The sequence below is a fragment of the Lithobates pipiens genome, unplaced genomic scaffold (genome assembly GCF_037356315.1).
Source record: "Lithobates pipiens isolate NorthernLeopardFrog02 unplaced genomic scaffold, aLitPip1_a1.2 Scaffold_23, whole genome shotgun sequence".
In the NCBI taxonomy this organism is placed as follows: Eukaryota; Metazoa; Chordata; class Amphibia; order Anura; family Ranidae; genus Lithobates; species Lithobates pipiens.
This window is the reverse complement of record NW_027507785.1, coordinates 173,469,129-173,487,345: the sequence shown is the minus strand read 5'-3', so window position 1 is coordinate 173,487,345 and position 18,217 is coordinate 173,469,129. Positions and strand designations below refer to the sequence as shown.

General features: G+C 41.9%; 1 protein-coding gene across 3 annotated transcripts in view; it reads right to left on the bottom strand.

Annotated features, from left to right (window-relative positions):
* Nucleotides 1–18,217, bottom strand: part of DDR2 (discoidin domain receptor tyrosine kinase 2) — a 281,188-nt gene that overhangs the window by 1,373 nt on the left and 261,598 nt on the right. For all 3 annotated transcript variants that reach the window (XM_077452620.1, XM_077452621.1, XM_077452622.1), the window contains 4 exons: nt 15,290–15,481; nt 14,809–15,043; nt 13,409–13,558; nt 1–592 (listed from right to left, as the gene is read on the bottom strand). The exon at nt 1–592 is cut by the window's left edge and continues 1,373 nt beyond it. In XM_077452620.1, the coding sequence (XP_077308746.1) occupies nt 455–592; nt 13,409–13,558; nt 14,809–15,043; nt 15,290–15,481 (715 nt within the window). In that variant the 3' untranslated portion in view covers nt 1–454. The remainder of the gene's footprint in view (nt 593–13,408; nt 13,559–14,808; nt 15,044–15,289; nt 15,482–18,217) is intronic.

The window sequence follows — 18,217 nt, the reverse complement described above, 5'->3', positions numbered from 1 at the left end:
GCATAAAATGTAGGGACAGCTGTTAGTAGAACATTACAACACATAGCTGAGGATGAAGATGATGAATAAGAATAAAAAGCAATGTGGCTAGTGGTGGAGGCTCTGATCAACATACACCCTAGAAGTGCTTTTAAATGAGGACTATGTATTATGACATAACCTCTCCTTTTGGCTTTTGGACAGGACACGAATGGACATCGGAGTCTGGAAGAGCTACAAAACAGTTTTGGGTAGTTAAAATTTTGGTTTGCGGCTTATTCTGGGTCAAACTTTGAACCAGGTGACCATGTTATCATACAAACATCAGCAAATAATGATTATTTTGAGAAGAATTATAGAACGATATTCCCAAGAGTCCATTATTATTGTCAGCCAACGTAATGACTCCCTCAAATGTCTTTTATACACAAATTGCATTACAAATCACTTGGTGATTAATATTGGTCCACAGTGATTAATCCTCTACATCAGATTGCTGCAAAAGTTGATGGATTTCATGGAAGCTTGGGCGAACTTTGGTTTCTCTTCTCCAACAGCTTAGCATGAGTTTGTAAACTGGATCTGGGCAAATGGCTGGCTGAGGAAGGTATACCTAACACAATACAGAATCAGAGATTTATTATAATTGGTATTAATATTGCAATTATTTTATTACAGATGAGAAATGCATGGGAAAGAAGACATCTGGAGGAAGGAGTCAAACAGGAGAATCATAGAAATACCAGAGTAAAAGTATAAAGTATTCAATTCAAATGCATAAAGGCATGTCACTAAAGACATGGTTTGACTAATAACCATATAACTTAAACGTCCTTCAAGGAACCCTGCCTTCAAAATGACTAAACACTTTTGAAAAAAAAAGGTAATTGCAGGCCAGGTCCTCTCAGTCAACATTTGCACCTGACCTTTGAAACCCCACAAATCCCCACAGACACACTCCAAAATCTTGTAAAAAGCCTTCTGAGAAAAGACCGTCAGAGCCACAAGTTCCATATAAAGGAAAAGGGTACTCTTACATGAGGAAATGTAACTTTATTTGTTTATTAACTATATGTTAATAACTATATGTCAGGAGCTCCACTCAGACGCCAACCAGCACAGTAGTGACTTGACCAAACTTCATACTAGCAGTCGGCTAAATATTCACTGCAGATACACAGGTAGGAGGCTGTAGGCACAGGAGCTATTTTTTAGGGGAGAATTCCAGACTGAGCTTGAAATTTTCAGGGTACTGCTTAGGTACAATTAACATTTCTAACCTTGCTGCCCTCTTCAGATTTGGGAGATCCTTGTGCACAGTAGCTAATAAAAGAGAGGGCACACCAGCCTAGTGCATTACCATAAAAATGATTTATTCAATAAAAGCGATAACAAATATACTCACCAAAGTATGTATAATGCCGGGATGGCCAAATCTATGTAGCTACACTTAGAAGACTGAGACCAGACTGTGTATTCTTTAACCACTTCAGGACCGCCGTATTGCCAATGTACGTCAACACAATGGCACAGGCAGGCACAATCACGTAAATGTACGTGAATGCCTTCTAGCGGGTGGGGGGTCCGATCGGACCCCCTCCCGCTAGATACGGCGGTCCCTTTCGGTGCCGGAGCGATCGGCGATGAGGGGATGGCCGTTGGTTTCCGCCCATCCCCTCTCGATCGCTCCTGGCCAGTGACGAACTTCCTCCCCTGTGAAAATGTAAACACAGGAGGAGGAAGTGATGTCACACTCCTCGTGGCGGTCTTTTTGAACCGGACAGCGAGGAGTGAAGACGTCCAAGTAAGTGCACCAACAGTCCACTGACACATAGGTACACACAGGCACACATTTCACCCCAGTCACCCCCCGATCACCCCCCCGATCGGCCCCCCGCCCCCCCCCAGTCACAGTGTCACTAATGCAGTGTTCATTTATTTATTGATCACTACATTTAGTGTCAGTTGTGACTGTAAAAAGTGTCAGGGCAGCTAGTGTTAGGCCCCTTTAGGTCCAGGGTAGCCCCCTACCCCCCCCTAATAAAGGTTTAACCCCTTGATTGCCCTCCCAGTTAACCCTTTCACCCTCTTTTACCAGTGTCACTAAGCGATCGTTTTTCTGATCGCTGCAATAGTGTCACTGGTCCCGCTAGGAAGCTAGTTTTTTTTTAGGTTCAACGCCAGGTTTTTATACCGTTAGGTACCCCGATATATAACCTAATAAAGGTTTTAACCCTTTGATTGCCCCTAGAGTTAACCCTTTCACCAGCGATTGCTGCATAAGTGTCACTGGTGACGCTGGTTAGCCAGTTAGTTATTTAGTTATTTAGGTTCCCCGTCAGGTTTTTATAAAGCTTCAGGTACCCCCATATAAATACCCAATAAAGGTTTTAACCCCTGATTGCCCTTAGTTAACCCTTTCACCAGTGATCACCGTATAAGTGTTACGGGTGACGCTGGTTAGGTAGTTCGCTTTTTATAGCATCAGGGCACCCGCCATTTATTACCTAATAAAGGTTTAACCCCCTGATCACCCGGCGGGTGATATAAATTTGGTTTTAGGGTCAGAAAGGGTCTGCGTCGCCCCAGGCAGTGCTAGGTTAGTGCCAGCACCGCTAACACCCACGCGCAAAGCATACACCTCCCTTAGTGGTATAGTATCCGAACAGATCAATATCTGATCTGATCAGATCTATACTAGCGTGCCCAGCAATTTAGGGTTCTAAAAAAACGCATTGTTAGCGGGATCAGCCCAGATACCTGCTAGCACCTGCGTTTTGCCCCTCTGCCCAGCCCAGCCCAGCCCACCCAAGTGCAGTATCGATCGATCACTGTCACTTACAAAACACAACACACATAACTGCAGCGTTCGCAGAGTCAGGCCTGATCCCTGCGATCGCTAACAGTTTTTTTTGGTAGCGTTTTATACAGTCGCTGACAGGCTAGGTGCTTTTTTACCTGTGAGTCTCACTACTGTACCCCTAAATTTAGAGCCCAAAATGGCAAAGCGAAGGTACACTAGTGAAGAGGCCTACACGTTTCTGAGCATGACAGATAGTGAAGAGGAAGACACTGATCTGTCAGATTCAGGCTCAGAATACGAACCTGTAGAGGACAGCGCCTCCATGTCAGATAGCTCTGACGACGAAGAAGAGGTCCCTGCTATTGTCAGGCGTACCCGACCCCGATTTTCTGATGTTTTTGAGGTGCAGGAACCGCAGGTCCCTCGTATGGAGTATAGAGCCAGTACTAGCGCCGCTCATCCTTTTGGTGAACTGGCAAGCACCAGCGGCCTAGTACACCCTGGACGTACATCCAGCACTGCAGTATCACGTGGTGACGTGGCGAGTCCCATAAGTGCAGTTCAAGCTGGCGAGGTGGCAAGCACAAGTAGTGTCCCGCTGCCACCAAGAAGAAGACAAAGACAGGCCCGTCGTACCCATAGTGCCCTTCCTGCAGAATTCGCCTATCCCAATTGGGTGCCCACCACTTCTGCAGAACCCGTACTTCCCCCATTCACTGCCCAACCCGGTATTCAGGTGGATACAGATGATTTTACGCCACTCGATTTTTATTCTCTGTATCTCACGGAAGATCTCTATAGATCTATTGTGGACCAAACCAATTTATATGCTGGTCAACGCATCGCCGCTAATCCCCAGTTGCCGTCTCTTGCCAGAGATTGGAAACCAGTTACGGTTTCCGAATTTAAGACGTTTTTGGGCCTTTCCCTCAACATGGGCACACATAAATTTATGCGGATGCGGGCTTATTGGTCCACGCATCCGGCTGACCACATGCCCGTGTTCTCTAACTCCATGTCCAGGAAACGATACGAGCAGATCTTGCGGTTCTTGCACTTCAGTGACAATGAACTTTGTCGTCCACGTGGAGACCCTGAATACGATCGGCTCTACAAAATTCGGCCCCTCATAAACCACTTCAACCAACGTTTTGCAGACTTGTTTACTCCCCAAAAAGTTGTCTGCGTTGATGAGTCCCTGGTTAAGTTTACTGGTCGCTTGTCATTCAAACAGTACATTCCCAACAAGCGTACCAGATACGGGGTCAAGCTCTATAAGTGCTGTGACAGGGCCACAGGCTATGCATGGAGCTTTATGGTTTATGAGGGTAAAGATAGTTACGTAGAGCCGGAGAACTGCCCTGATTACATAGGAAGCGCTGGCAAGATAGTGTGGAAATTGGTGTCACCCTTATTCGGAAAGGGGTACCACTTGTACGTGGACAACTATTACACAAGCGTGCCACTGTTTAGTCATTTATTTGATAATCAGATTGGAGCATGTGGCACCGTGCGACCTAATCGCGGGGCTTTCCCCAGCGGCTTGTAGATTCCCGTCTTAGGCTGGGGGAGAGAGCCTGCTATCGGTGTAATAATTTGCTCGCTATGAAGTGGAGGCATAATAAGAATGTTTTCGTTCTTACCTCCCTTCATGCAGACACGACGGTCCAAATTTCTACGGCGACTGGTATTGTGGAGAAACCCCTCTGTGTCCACGAATATAACAAAAATATGGGAGGGGTGGACCTCAATGACCAGATGTTGGCGCCGTATCTAACTTCCCGTAAGACCAGACGCTGGTACAAAAAAGTGTCTGCTTACTTATTTCAATTGGCTTTGCTGAATGCTTTTGTGCTATACAAAACTTCAGGCGGAACATTAACCTTTCTTTTCTTCCAAAGAGAGGTTGTCACAGAGCTTCTGTTTCCAGACGGTTCTGTACCTCACCATTCCCAACCAAATGCAGTAAGCCGGCTGCATGAGAGGCATTATTCTTATGTCCTCCCGAGTACCCCTACCCAACGAGCCCCCCAAAAAAGATGTCGTGTCTGTAGCAAGCGCGGATATAGGCGTGACACCCGTTCTTATTGTCCACGCTGTCCTGGCAATCCTGGTCTTTGTCAGGGTGAGTGTTTTGAACGCTACCATGAACTAGTGAAGTATTAGCGTAGGGTACAGCATTTCACAGGCTAGGCACACTTACACAGGGTCTCCCAAGATGCCATCGCATTTTGAGAGACCCGAACCGTTACAGTTACAGTTTACAGTTCAAAAAAAAGTGTATAAAAAAAAAAAAAAAAAAAAAGTAAAATAAAAAAAACAAAAAAAATATAAAATATAAAAACCAAAAATAGTTGTCGTTTTATTGTTCTCTCTCTCTCTCTCTCTCTCTCTCTCTCTCTCTCTCTCTTCTCTCAAATTTTTTATACTTTACTGTTTACTGTGTTATTGTTAACCATTTTTCATGTTTTCAGGTACGCCATTCAGCTGCAGCGTGGATTTATTTATCTTGACAGCAACAGCGTTTGCTCCCACGATACATAAAGCTGCGACTCCAGTGCTGTAGGAGGTGATTTCACCACCACAGTTAAAAAAGAGCATATATGCCGAAGCATGGGGGCATAAGGGGTGGAGGAGCGATTTTGCTCCTAATGCCGCGTACATACGGTCAAAATTCCGACGGAGGGCTTGCCCGTGGAAAAGTTTGAACGTATGTACGCAGCATAACTTTTTTGCGGAAGGATGCCCCCATGCTTCGGCATATATATATTTTAGGCACAGGTTGTGTTAAAAAATGTTTTATTTTTTACTGGTTTTTTTGGCAATTGCTTTGCAGGTATGGTATGGTAAGGTTTTACTGGGATGTTACTTTGTTTTAACGTTAACCATAATTTGCTTAGCAGGTACGCCATTCAGCTGCAGCGCGGATTTATTTATCTTGACAGCAACAGCGTTTGCTCCCACGATACATAAAGCCGTGACTCCAGTGCTGTAGGCGGTGATTTCACCACCACAGTTAAAAAAGAGCATATATGCTGAAGCATGGGGGCATAAGGGGTGGAGGAGTGATTTTGCTCCTAATGCCGCGTACATACGGTCAAAATTCCGACGGAGGGCTTGCCCGTGGAAAAGTTTGAACGTATGTACGCAGCATAACTTTTTTGCGGGAGGATGCCCCCATGCTTCGGCATATATATATTTTAGGCACAGGTTGTGTTAAAAAATGTTTTATTTTTTACAGTTTTTTTTGGCAATTGCTTTGCAGGTATGGTATGGTAAGGTTTTACTGGGATGTTACTTTGTTTTAACGTTAACCATAATTTGCTTAGCAGGTACGCCATTCAGCTGCAGCGCGGATTTATTTATCTTGACAGCAACAGCGTTTGCTCCCACGATACATAAAGCCGTGACTCCAGTGCTGTAGGCGGTGATTTCACCACCACAGTTAAAAAAGAGCATATATGCCGAAGCATGGGGGCATAAGGGGTGGAGGAGCGATTTTGCTCCTAATGCCGCGTACATACGGTCAAAATTCCGACAGGGGGCTTGCCCATGGAAAAGTTTGAACGTATGTACGCGGCATAACTTTTTTGCGGGAGGATGCCCCCATGCTTCGGCATATATAAATGGTGCATGTATGTCCATCATTAGAAGTGGGTGGATGAAGGGAGGTATCTAATGGTGGGCATACCCACCGATCAATCTCTTTTTTTTCGTTCAGACAACATGACTCTCAGTAAATAGCTTGGGGTGTCTACTTTCCAAAATGGGGTAATTTGGGGGGGTTTTGTGCTATTTTGGCATTTTATGGCCTTTGCACCCTTAGAAATCCTGAAAGTGGTGATTGGTTTTTGGGGTGCCGTACGCGACTAGACTCCCAAAAAGTCCCACACATGTGGTATCCCCATACTCGGGAGAAGTAGCTGAATATATTTTGGGGTGCAATTCCACATATAACCATGGCATGTGTGAGCAATATATCATTTAGTGACAACTTTTTGTACATTTTTTTTTTTTTTTTTTTTTTAGTCATTATTCAATCCCTTAGGACAAAAAAAATAAATATTCAATGGGCTCAACATACCCATCACCCCACATGTGGTATCCCTGTACTCAGGAGAAGCAGCAGAATGTATTTTGGGGTGTCATTTCACATATGCCCATAGCATGTGTGAGCAATATATCATTTAGTGACAACTTTGTGCAAAAAAAAAAAAGTTTGTAATATTCCCGCAACTTGTGGCAAAATATAAAATATTCCATGGACTCAACATGCCTCTCAGTAAATAGCTTGGGGTGTCTACTTTCCAAAATGGGGTCATTTTGGGGGGTTTTGTGCTATTTTGGCTTTTTATGGCCTTCGAAACTGTGATAGGTAGTGAGGGGTGAAATCAAAAATTTGCACCCTTAGAAATCCTGAAGGTGGTGATTGGTTTTCGGGATGCCGTGCGCGACTAGACTCCCAAAAAGTCCCACACATGTGGTATCCCCGTACTCGGGAGAAGTAGCGGAATATATTTTGGGGTGCAATTCCACATATAACCATGGTATGTGTGAGCAATATATCATTTAGTGACAACTTTTTGTACATTTTTTTTTTTTTTTTTTTTTTAGTCATTATTCAATCCCTTAGGACAAAAAAAATAAATATTCAATGGGCTCAACATACCCATCAGCAGTTTCCTTGGGGTGTCTACTTTCCAAAATGGGGTCATTTGGGGGGGTTTTGTGCCATCTTGGCATTTTATGGCCGTCAAAACTGTGATAGGTAGTGATAGGTAGTGAGGAGTAAAATAAAAAAATTATGCCCTTAGAAATCCTGAAGGCGGTGCTTGGATTTCGGGGTCCCGTACGCGGCTAGGCTCCCAAAAAGTCCCACACATGTGGTATCCCTGTACTCAGGAGAAGCAGCAGAATGTATTTTGGGGTGTCATTTCACATATGCCCATAGCATGTGTGAGCAATATATCATTTAGTGACAACTTTGTGCAAAAAAAAAAAAAGTTTGTAATATTCCCGCAACTTGTGGCAAAATATAAAATATTCCATGGACTCAACATGCCTCTCAGTAAATAGCTTGGGGTGTCTACTTTCCAAAATGGGGTCATTTTGGGGGGTTTTGTGCTATTTTGGCTTTTTATGGCCTTCGAAACTGTGATAGGTAGTGAGGGGTGAAATCAAAAATTTGCACCCTTAGAAATCCTGAAGGTGGTGATTGGTTTTCGGGATGCCGTGCGCGACTAGACTCCCAAAAAGTCCCACACATGTGGTATCCCCGTACTCGGGAGAAGTAGCGGAATATATTTTGGGGTGCAATTCCACATATAACCATGGCATGTGTGAGCAATATATCATTTAGTGACAACTTTTTGTAAATTTTTTTTTTTTTTGTCATTATTCAATCCCTTAGGACAAAAAAAAAAAATATTCAATGGGCTCAACATACCCATCAGCAGTTTCCTTGGGGTGTCTACTTTCCAAAATGGGGTCATTTGGGGGGGGTTTGTACTGCCCTGCCATTTTAGCACCTCAAGAAATGAGATAGGCAGTCATAAATTAAAAGCTGTGTAAATTCCAGAAAATGTACTCTAGTTTGTAGACGCTATAACTTTTGCGCAAACCAAAAAATATACGCTTATTGACATTTTTTTTACTAAAGACATGTGGCTGAATAAATTTTGCCCTCAATGTATGACTAAAATTTAGTTTATTCGATTTTTCTTATAACAAAAAGAAGAAAATATCATTTTCGTCCGAATTTCAGCTATTTTCGTTTTGACAAACGATAACGAAAGCACAAAATCCGAAAAACTAAAGATCCGACATAAATAAATGCTTTATTTTTGTTTTTATTGTTACAACAGTTCGATATAGAATAGGAGATTCGACATGACTCTGACAATAACAATCTGTCTATAGAACCTGTGGTCGAATGTGCCTAACCTTACCTCTATTAGTTCAAGATTATATAGAGAAAATATTCGACAGAGAAAAAAGATTTGGCAGAGAGAAAAGATTCTGCAAGTTACTGCCCTAAAAAGTTTTTGGGGACCTGGGTCCTGTCCCAGGGGGCATGTATCAATGCAAAAAAAAGTTTTAAAAACTGCAGTTTTTTCGGGAGCAATGATTTTAATAATGATTAAAGTGAAACAATAAAAGTGTAATATTCCTTTAAATTTCGTAGGGGGGGTTGTCTATAGTATGCCTGTGAAGGGGCTCATGTTTCTGGTGCTTAGAACTGTCCCTGCACAAAGTGTCATTTATGCAGGAAAAAAAGTCCTTTAAAATCACTCGCAGCTATTATGAATTGTCGGCTCCCGTAATACAGAGAGCACTCACTGAAAGTCATTGATAAAAAAATAAATAAATACATTTTAAAAAAAGCGTGGGGGTCCCCCAAATTCAATTACCAGGCCCTTCAGGTCTGGTATGGATATTAAGGGGAACCCTGCCTCAAATTTAAGAAAAAATTTGACGTGGGGTTCCCCCTAAATATCCATAACCAGACCCTTCAGGTCTGGTATGGATATTAAGGGGAACCCCGCGTCAAATTTAAAAAAAAATTGACATGGGGTCCCCCTAAAAATCCATACCAGACCCTTTATCCGAGCACGCAACCTGGCAGGCCGCAGGAAAAGAGGGGGGGACGAGAGAGCGCCCCCCCTCCCTCCTGAACCGTACCAGGCCACATGCCCTCAACACTGGGAGGATGCTTTGGGGGTCTGTGACCCCTCAAAGCACCTTGTCCCCATGTTGATGAGGACAAGGGCCTCATCCCCACAACCGTGGCCGGTGGTTGTGGAGGTCTGCGGGCGGGGGGCTTATCAGAATCTGGAAGCCCCCTTTAACAAGGGGACCCCCAGATCCCGGCCCCCCCCTGTTTGAAATGGTAAGGGGGTACAAAAGTACCCCTACCATTTCACAAAGAAAGTGTAAAAAATAGTTAAATAAGACAAACAAACTTTTGAAAAATTCCTTTATTAAAAATAAAAAAAATAAAAAAAGATTCCAGCGGCGGTAATCCACTCTTGCTATCCAGTGACGAATGGTCATCTCTCCAGCGATGGCTCATCTCATCCAGCACAGTCCATCCATCCTTCTTCTGTCTCCATGGAGGAGACACTGCAGGGATTGCGGCGGCCTGACGTTTCTTATATACGGAGGGCGGGGCCACCCGTCACCTGACCCCGCCCCCCTCTGACGCAAGGGGAAACCTGGGGTTCCCTGTGACGTATGGGTGACCCCGCACCCCTCTGATGTAACACAGGCAGGTTTCCGTTACATTAGAGGGGGGCGGGGTCACCCATACGTCACAGGGAACCCCGAGTTTCCCCTTGCGTCAGAGGGGGGCGGGGTCAGGTTACGGGTGGCCCCGCCCTCCGTATATAAGAAACGTCAGGCCGCCGGAATCCTTGCAGTGTCTCCACCGCGGAGACAGAAGAAGGACGGATTCGCTGCTCTGGATGAGATGAGCCATCGCTGGAGAGATGACCGTCCGTCGCTGGATAGCAAGAATGGATTACCACCGCTGGAATCTTTTTTTTATTTTTTTTTATTTTTAATAAAGGAATTTTTCAAAAGTGTGTTTGTCTTATTTAACTATTTTTTTACACTTTCTTTGTGAAATGGTAGGGGTACTTTTGTACCCCCTTACCATTTCAAACAGGGGGGGGCTGGGATCTGGGGGTCCCCTTGTTAAAGGGGGCTTCCAGATTCTGATAAGCCCCCCGCCCGCAGACCTCCACAACCACCGGCCACGGTTGTGGGGATGAGGCCCTTGTCCTCATCAACATGGGGACAAGGTGCTTTGAGGGGGTCACAGACCCCCAAAGCATCCTCCCAGTGTTGAGGGCATGTGGCCTGGTGCGGTTCAGGAGGGAGGGGGGGCCGCTCTCTCGTCCCCCCCTCTTTTCCTGCGGCCTGCCAGGTTGCGTGCTCGGATAAAGGGTCTGGTATGGATTTTTAGGGGGACCCCCACGTCAATTTTTTTTTAAATTTGACGCGGGGTTCCCCTTAATATCCATACCAGACCTGAAGGGTCTGGTTATGGATATTTAGGGGAACCCCATGTCAAATTTTTTCTTAAATTTGAGGCAGGGTTCCCCTTAATATCCATACCAGACCTGAAGGGCCTGGTAATTGAATTTGGGGGACCCCCACGCTTTTTTATTTATTTATTTATTTATTTTTATCAATGACTTTCAATGAGTGTTCTCTGTATTACGGAGCCGACAATTCATAATAGCTGCGAGTGATTTTAAAGGACTTTTTTTCCTGCATAAATGACACTTTGTGCAGGGACAGTTCTAAGCACCAGAAACATGAGCCCCTTCACAGGCATACTATAGACAACCCCCCCCTACGAAATTTAAAGGAATATTACACTTTTATTGTTTCACTTTAATCATTATTAAAATCACTGCTCCCGAAAAAACGGCCGTTTTTAAAACTTTTTTTTGCATTGATACATGTCCCCTGGGGCAGGACCCGGGCCCCCAAACACTTTTTAGGACAGTGATTTGCAAATTAGTCTTTAAAATTAGCACTTTAGATTTTGAACGTTGGAGTCCCATAGACTTTAACAGGGGTTCTAAAGTATGCTATATCCTAGCTCCGTCGAATCTTCTTTATACATTCGACAGACACCATAAGCCTTCAAAGACAGATTCGACCTTAATTCATGTGGATTTTCGGATGAATGCAATTTTTGAACGAAAAACGAAAATAAATAAAAACGAATTTCGGGAGTATCTAAATAAATTAAGTTTTCGGACGAATACGAAATTCCGAAACGAAATATTTTACTCTGCACATGTCTAGTTTAAAATAGAAATGTAAGGCACAACACTTGTGTATAGATATTAAAAAAAAACATTATAAATGACTTTCCCCTGTTTTTTAAGTGATCACATTCCCTCTGTTCTCAGCTGCATAAGAGCTGCGGAGGATGAGAAGCAACAGTGCACTGATTGTCCTAGTGAAAGGCTGTGAGGGGCTGTATCAGGACAAGTATGATCATAGTAGAAGAGCAGGCTGAGTTTGCAGCAGAGCTCGAGAACTGACCACGGTGTGTTCTTCCACTTAGTGTGGTCAGTTTTTAATAGGAGAACAGAGGGACTGGCAGAACACCAGGGATTTCACACAAAGCAAGAAATACAAAGAGATCAGTATAATTTTTCATATAAGTACATGGTACAGCAGGTACATATTAAGAATATGCAATCTTGGGGTAACAAACACTTTAAGTGAGATTGATTTAAAGGGAAACATAACCCATACAAGCACCAGCAAACAGAAAAGACATTAAACATAAAGATATACATAAAGATATAAGTGAACCATATCCCAATGACAAAAAATCGAAGTAGCAACCTAACAGAGTAGCCCAAAGCTTAACTAACAAACTGACTATAATGGGGAACAAAGATCAACTGGGCAGACTGGAGAAGGGGGGACCAGGATTGGGATCAGGAAGAAGAGGAGCAGATAAGAGGCAGTAGGGTACAGGATGCAGGGCAGGAGCAAGACTAGGGTCAGAAGCAGAATAAATGTCATGCAGTTTCTGTCAGCAGAGCAAAACACTGGAGTGAGAGGCACTAGTAGGGAAGGACCTAAACACCCTCCCAGCAGGCAGCATCAAGAGGAATCTGATTAATGGGATCTGCTGGCTAGAACTCTGCTGGTGGACACAAAAAACTACAATCTTCTACTGTGTGCCACCATCAGGTGATCCATGTCCTGACATATAACTTGGCACAATAATAAGATCTAGTCAAATCCAATAGCAAAGCTCCAAAGATGCCCACCAACTGGGAATGAGGCTTAAGTGTTACAAAGGCAGTGCCCTTCATTAGGTCTTCATATCAAAATACTACTTTACATGAATTCCAATCCTCCCCCTCTTTAATCCTAAAGTGCCAACACTTTTTTTGTGCATGTTTATCTATTTTTTTATTTTTTTATTATCACAGTCCAGCTCCCCCCGCCTCCATTTCACCTAGGCAAGAATGAAGTTGAGGTAACACAAGAGGGTGCCTCTAAGTGCACCATTGAAATAAATGTATTGGTTAAAAAGGAATAAATATCCACTCCCATTTAGTAGCAACTAAACATATCATGTAAGTCAAGTCAACATCCGTGGTCACAGGAGGCAGAGGAATGAATCCAGATGGAATGGAAAGAGACGGTGGAACATGGGCAGCACAAGTATTGCTGCCAAAATGATCAGAGATCAGGCAGCGTGGCAACCTTTGTAGTAACATGTGGCTTGAGAAAAAGGTGTTACTTTCTTAAAACATATAGCATGCCCCCAGAATCATGACATCACTAAAGTTTGGCTCTGCAGGGATCCCAACAATAATGTTGGGATCTCCAAGATGTCTGACTTGCAGCTTAGCCTCTCAGTGCCTGAGCCAGCTGAGCCTGTGCTCAGAGCAGACCTAAGAACTGAGCGATCAGTGGTCTTTGATCGCTGAGTTCTTGGTGTAGAACCGGCAGGGGACAGCTACGGCATCAGATCGATGCTGTATCTACATAGGTAAGTATGAATATTTGTTATTTTTGAATCACGCACTTCTCTTTTAAATATCGAGTTAAATTATTTACGGTAAATGTTTTCTCTGTTACCTGTTTTCCCTGGTCTCTGAAAAATTCTCCTGTGTTCTCAATGACTTGCTCATCAGACTGTTCACTGTAGGGTTGCTCCCGACAAAAAGTCAGCATCTCCCATAAAGTAACTGCAAATGCCCACACGTCGCTTGCTGTTGTAAATTTGCCCTACAGTTAAAGTGTAAAGATTCATATTAATATTTTTTTATCATATAATTTTTACAAATCATTAAACATATAAAAAAATTTTTAAATAAGGCAAAATGTTTTGTTTTGTTTTTTGAAAAAAATTATAATAATAATACTTTGTATTCAATGTTTAACAAAAGAAGCCGTAAGCACATATTCATAATTTCCTAACACTGTTACTTTTTCAATTCTCCAAGGTTCTATTCTCATTACAAATTTATCTGCACTAAGTTTGCATGTTTGTGTGTAATTTCTCTGGGCGATAATATTTTCTTACCCAGTTCGAATATATGTAAAATTTATTTGTATAGTGCCTACATTAGCCTTAAATGATGTATTTGCATGACTGTAATAAAATATTACGTTTTAAGAACTGCTAAAGATAGTTCTTTGTAATTAAGCTGTATACTATCTTAAATAACTGCAGAGTATTTTAGGGCTGTAAAGATAAAAAAACAAAAGGAAGAGAACATTAAAAAAAAAAAGAAAAATGTCAATGAAGATATGCTTGCTAGATTATTACATGATTTAGATTACATATAGTGGAGATCTACAAGCCTCTCAACAGTGAGGCCTCATGCACAATAGACATTTTTTATGCTGCTCTTAAGGGTATCTGGTATTTTTTTCTGCTTCTAAATGCCCCTGCATGTTAGTCTATGTGTCCATGCTTATGTCCATAGAGGAGTTTAGAGGCAGAAAAAAAAACCACTATCAGTACATCCAGGCGTTTTGGTAGAAAAATTGCTTGCTACATCTAAATGAGTGTTAATGCTAGGCGCGTTCAGTGCTACAGTGTTAATTCATTTAAACAATTAATAAATTATTATTTTGGCCAATTAAATGAATTAACGCCCAAGCACTTGATGTGCCTAAAGGCGTTACATGCATGTAGAAGCATCAAGTATTTTTCCGGCCAACACCACTGCAAGGAGGAAAGGTGTCTAGGAGATAGCAAAAACATCTAGTGTGCTTAAGGCCTAAACATTTATGTAATATCTATGGACAATTTCTAAATCATGAATTAAGGTTTGCACTCGAAAACTCTAGCACTGTGCCTGGAAATATGGACTTCTGGATTTAAAAATGCTCATTATTAATTTATTTTTATAAATTAGTTATTTATTTATTTATTTTAATTTTTAATGACTATTGTACTGTATTAATAAATACTGACAATTGTGTCTTGCACACTGAATTATGAAAAGGAAACTGCTGTTTTTACTCACCATTAGGATGCTTTCCCAAGACATCCATCGTATAGGGAGTACAGCCCTCCCCTGGATTCTATAATAATCACCACTGTACAAGTTCCGACTCATTCCAAAATCAGCAATTTTGATTGTATAATTCCTACCAACAAGGCAATTCCTTGTTGCAAGGTCTCGATGTACAAAGTTAAGGGAAGAAAGGTATTTCATGCCAGAAGCAATCTGTGCAGCCATGTATCTGAGGTCTGAGTAGCTGGAAAACATGTATTTTGTCAATCAGTCAAAGATGTTGTTTTCGTAGTAGAAGAGGTGCAACATCACTCTCGATAGAAAAGTTTAAACATTCCGAAAGAGTTCCTAGCCACCTAGGACATGACTTTATTAATAATACTATATATCATTAGAAAATGTATAGTGAAGTAAAGTTAACCAGTCACCAGATCATCCCCAGATCTATAAAAAAAAATTGGAAGCATATAAAAAACCATAACATTCTTACTTGATGCTCAGCTTGCTATTGGATTGTTCTCCGTCTGCTGGCTGACGAGAAAGGAACTGGTTTAAATCTCCATTTTCCATGTATTCTGTAATCATGCATAGTGGGTCCTCAGTAATACACACAGCCAGTAGTCGAATTATATTGGGATCCTTTAATCTAGACATTATTTTTATCTCCTTGAGAAAATCATTTCTGTTAAAGTGAAAAAGAACAAGTCAGATTGTAATGCAAAGCCGTATTATGATTATAGTAAGTCTTTTTTGAGACCTGAGCTTACCAAAATGTGTATTTATAGTCAGCTGTTTTCTACATAAGAATTAGTTACTCATACTCATAGTTACTCAATTGTTTGGCATTAGTAAGACCTGTAACAAGTGAAGTAGGAGTATGGGGGTTGTTGAGCCTACTACCAACCAGTCAAGGTTTAGAAACATACCCAAACTCCATTACTCAATGATTTACTTTAAAAAGATAGTATAACTTGCTCTCTCCCTGACTTAAAGATATATCCTCTGGTTTCCAATCTTGAACCACATTCATGTTGTTGGCAATTATTAGAGGGACCCTGCCATAAGCTGGAGTGTCTGTCTGCATAGTATAGCATAGCATGTCCGTATCCATCAGCATAGCTTGATTAAGGAGCACACATGCTCTGAACGCAAAGCACCGCCCGCCTGACCCCGTTCCCAGAAGTGAGGACACCAGTACAACGAGGCACATTATGGAGCATCCTGTTCCTGTATCCCAGCTACCCAGAAGCGCTGAGTACCCACAGCACCACCGGAAAGCCCCAGGACTCCAGATATAGGACACTCTCCACCGGCCCGTGATACTCCTACCACCCGGGAACATGCAGAGGACCATATGCTATTGCATTATATACTGGAAATTCTCTGCCCAAATGTGAGTGTTTTTAATCCATTTTAATAAATTTGTTGTCAAACTTGCTGCATTTAGAGGGCGCTGTCCTTTTTTCCCTGTCTTGTTCCATAGCCTCTTTTAGCTTGTATGGACTGGCAGCTACATTTACAACATTTTATTATCCTTACAGGGACTAATGCTTGGACTTGAAGTGAAACTTTTTAAATTACACACCAAGTTCTTATTGCCAGACTCCGTCCCCCCCCCCCCCCACGTTATCCCTTATATGTATTCAGCTTTATCCTAAGTGCGCCATATAAACCCTTTGTCTGTTTAATCTAAATTGAATGCTTACTGCTAGGCTGCTTTGTTATTGTTATCTAGGTTTGTTAAAGAAGTCTATGGTCACAGCATACACTTTCATTTTATAAATGTATTTATTTATATGTAATAGCAATACAAACATAAATTTTTTTTGACAATGCTATATAAGCTTGAAAAATCTATTGTGCATTTTGTCTGACTGCTGACTATCTCATTCAACTTCCTCAACTCCCAGCATGCTTTGCAGGTTCTCCTCTGTTTACTTTCAATTTATAAGGACTACATATCCCATGGTACCTTGGGCCTGCAAGCAGTGATTGCTGTACAGCATCCGCTTCTGATCAACCACTTGCAGACCGGACCATTTTCAAAAACAAAATCGACGTCCTTTTTTTCCTACAAATAGAGATTTCTTTTGGTGGTATTTGATCACCCCTGCGGTTTTTATTTTTTGCGCTATAAACAAAAATAGAGCGACAATTTTGAAAAAAAATCATTATTTTTTACTTTTTGTTATAATAAATATCCCCCAAAAATATATAAAAAAACATTTTTTTCCCTCAGATTAGGCCGATACGTATTCTTCTACATATTTTTGGTAAAAAAAATCACAATAAGCGATTATTGATTGGTTTGCGTAAAAGTTATAGCGTTTACAAAATAGGGATAGTTTTATAGCATTTTTATTAATAATTTTTTATTATTTTTTTTTTTACTAGTAATGGCGGCGATCAGCGATTTTTATTGTGACTGCGACATTGTGGGGGACCCATCGGACATTTTTGACACATTTTTGGGACCATTGTCATTTATACAGTAATCACTGCTATATAAATGCAGTGATTCCTGTGTAAATGACACTGGCAGTGAAGGGGTTAACCAGTGGGTGGCAGTGTAGGGGTAAAGTGTTCCTAGGGGTGTGTTACTAACTGTGGGGGGGTTGGGCTTTCATTTAGTGAACACTGATCTCTGCTCCAATCACATGGAGCAGAGATCAGCGTCACTAGTTGCTAGGCAGAATGGAGAAATGCTGTTTACACGGCATTTCCTCCATTCGGCCGCTCCGTGAGACGATCACGGGGATGCCCGCGGTGATCGAGTCCGTGGGTCCCGCGACCGGACTCACGGGGGTCCCGACCAGCGCGGAAGCGCGCCGCCGGCGGCGCGCTCCCAATGGCAGGGCGGCATTGAATATTGGACGTACCTGTACGCCAATATGCCTGCCTGTGCCATTCTGTCGACGTACATCGTCGTGCGCTGGTCGGGAAGTGGTTAAACTTCTCTGTAGTTCAGAAGGCAGGCTCTGTGATTTCTGTCACACAGCAGTAACTAATCACAGGGTATAGTAAATATGCATCACAGAACTCAATGAAGTTAATGTGTGGGGATCTTAACAAAGTAAGTTTACATACTTTAAGTCCATTTAAATTACTAAGAGGAGGCTAGAAATAATAAAAATACAATGTAGAAATTAATATTTGTTTTCACATTTGGACCATACACTTTAAAGTGTTTCTTAACTCAAAATGTTTTTAACCTTAATACATTCCTTGTGTTAAGTAGACATGTGCAGGATAAAAATATTTGTTTAGTTTTGTTTCGTTTCGATTTGTTATTTAACCAAATTAGTTTAGTTAAATTCATTATATTCATTTTCGGGATTCGTTTAGTTTCATATTCGAATTAGAAAAAATTTGAAAAACATTCTACCACATTCAAAAAAAACTATCAAATTGGAAAAAA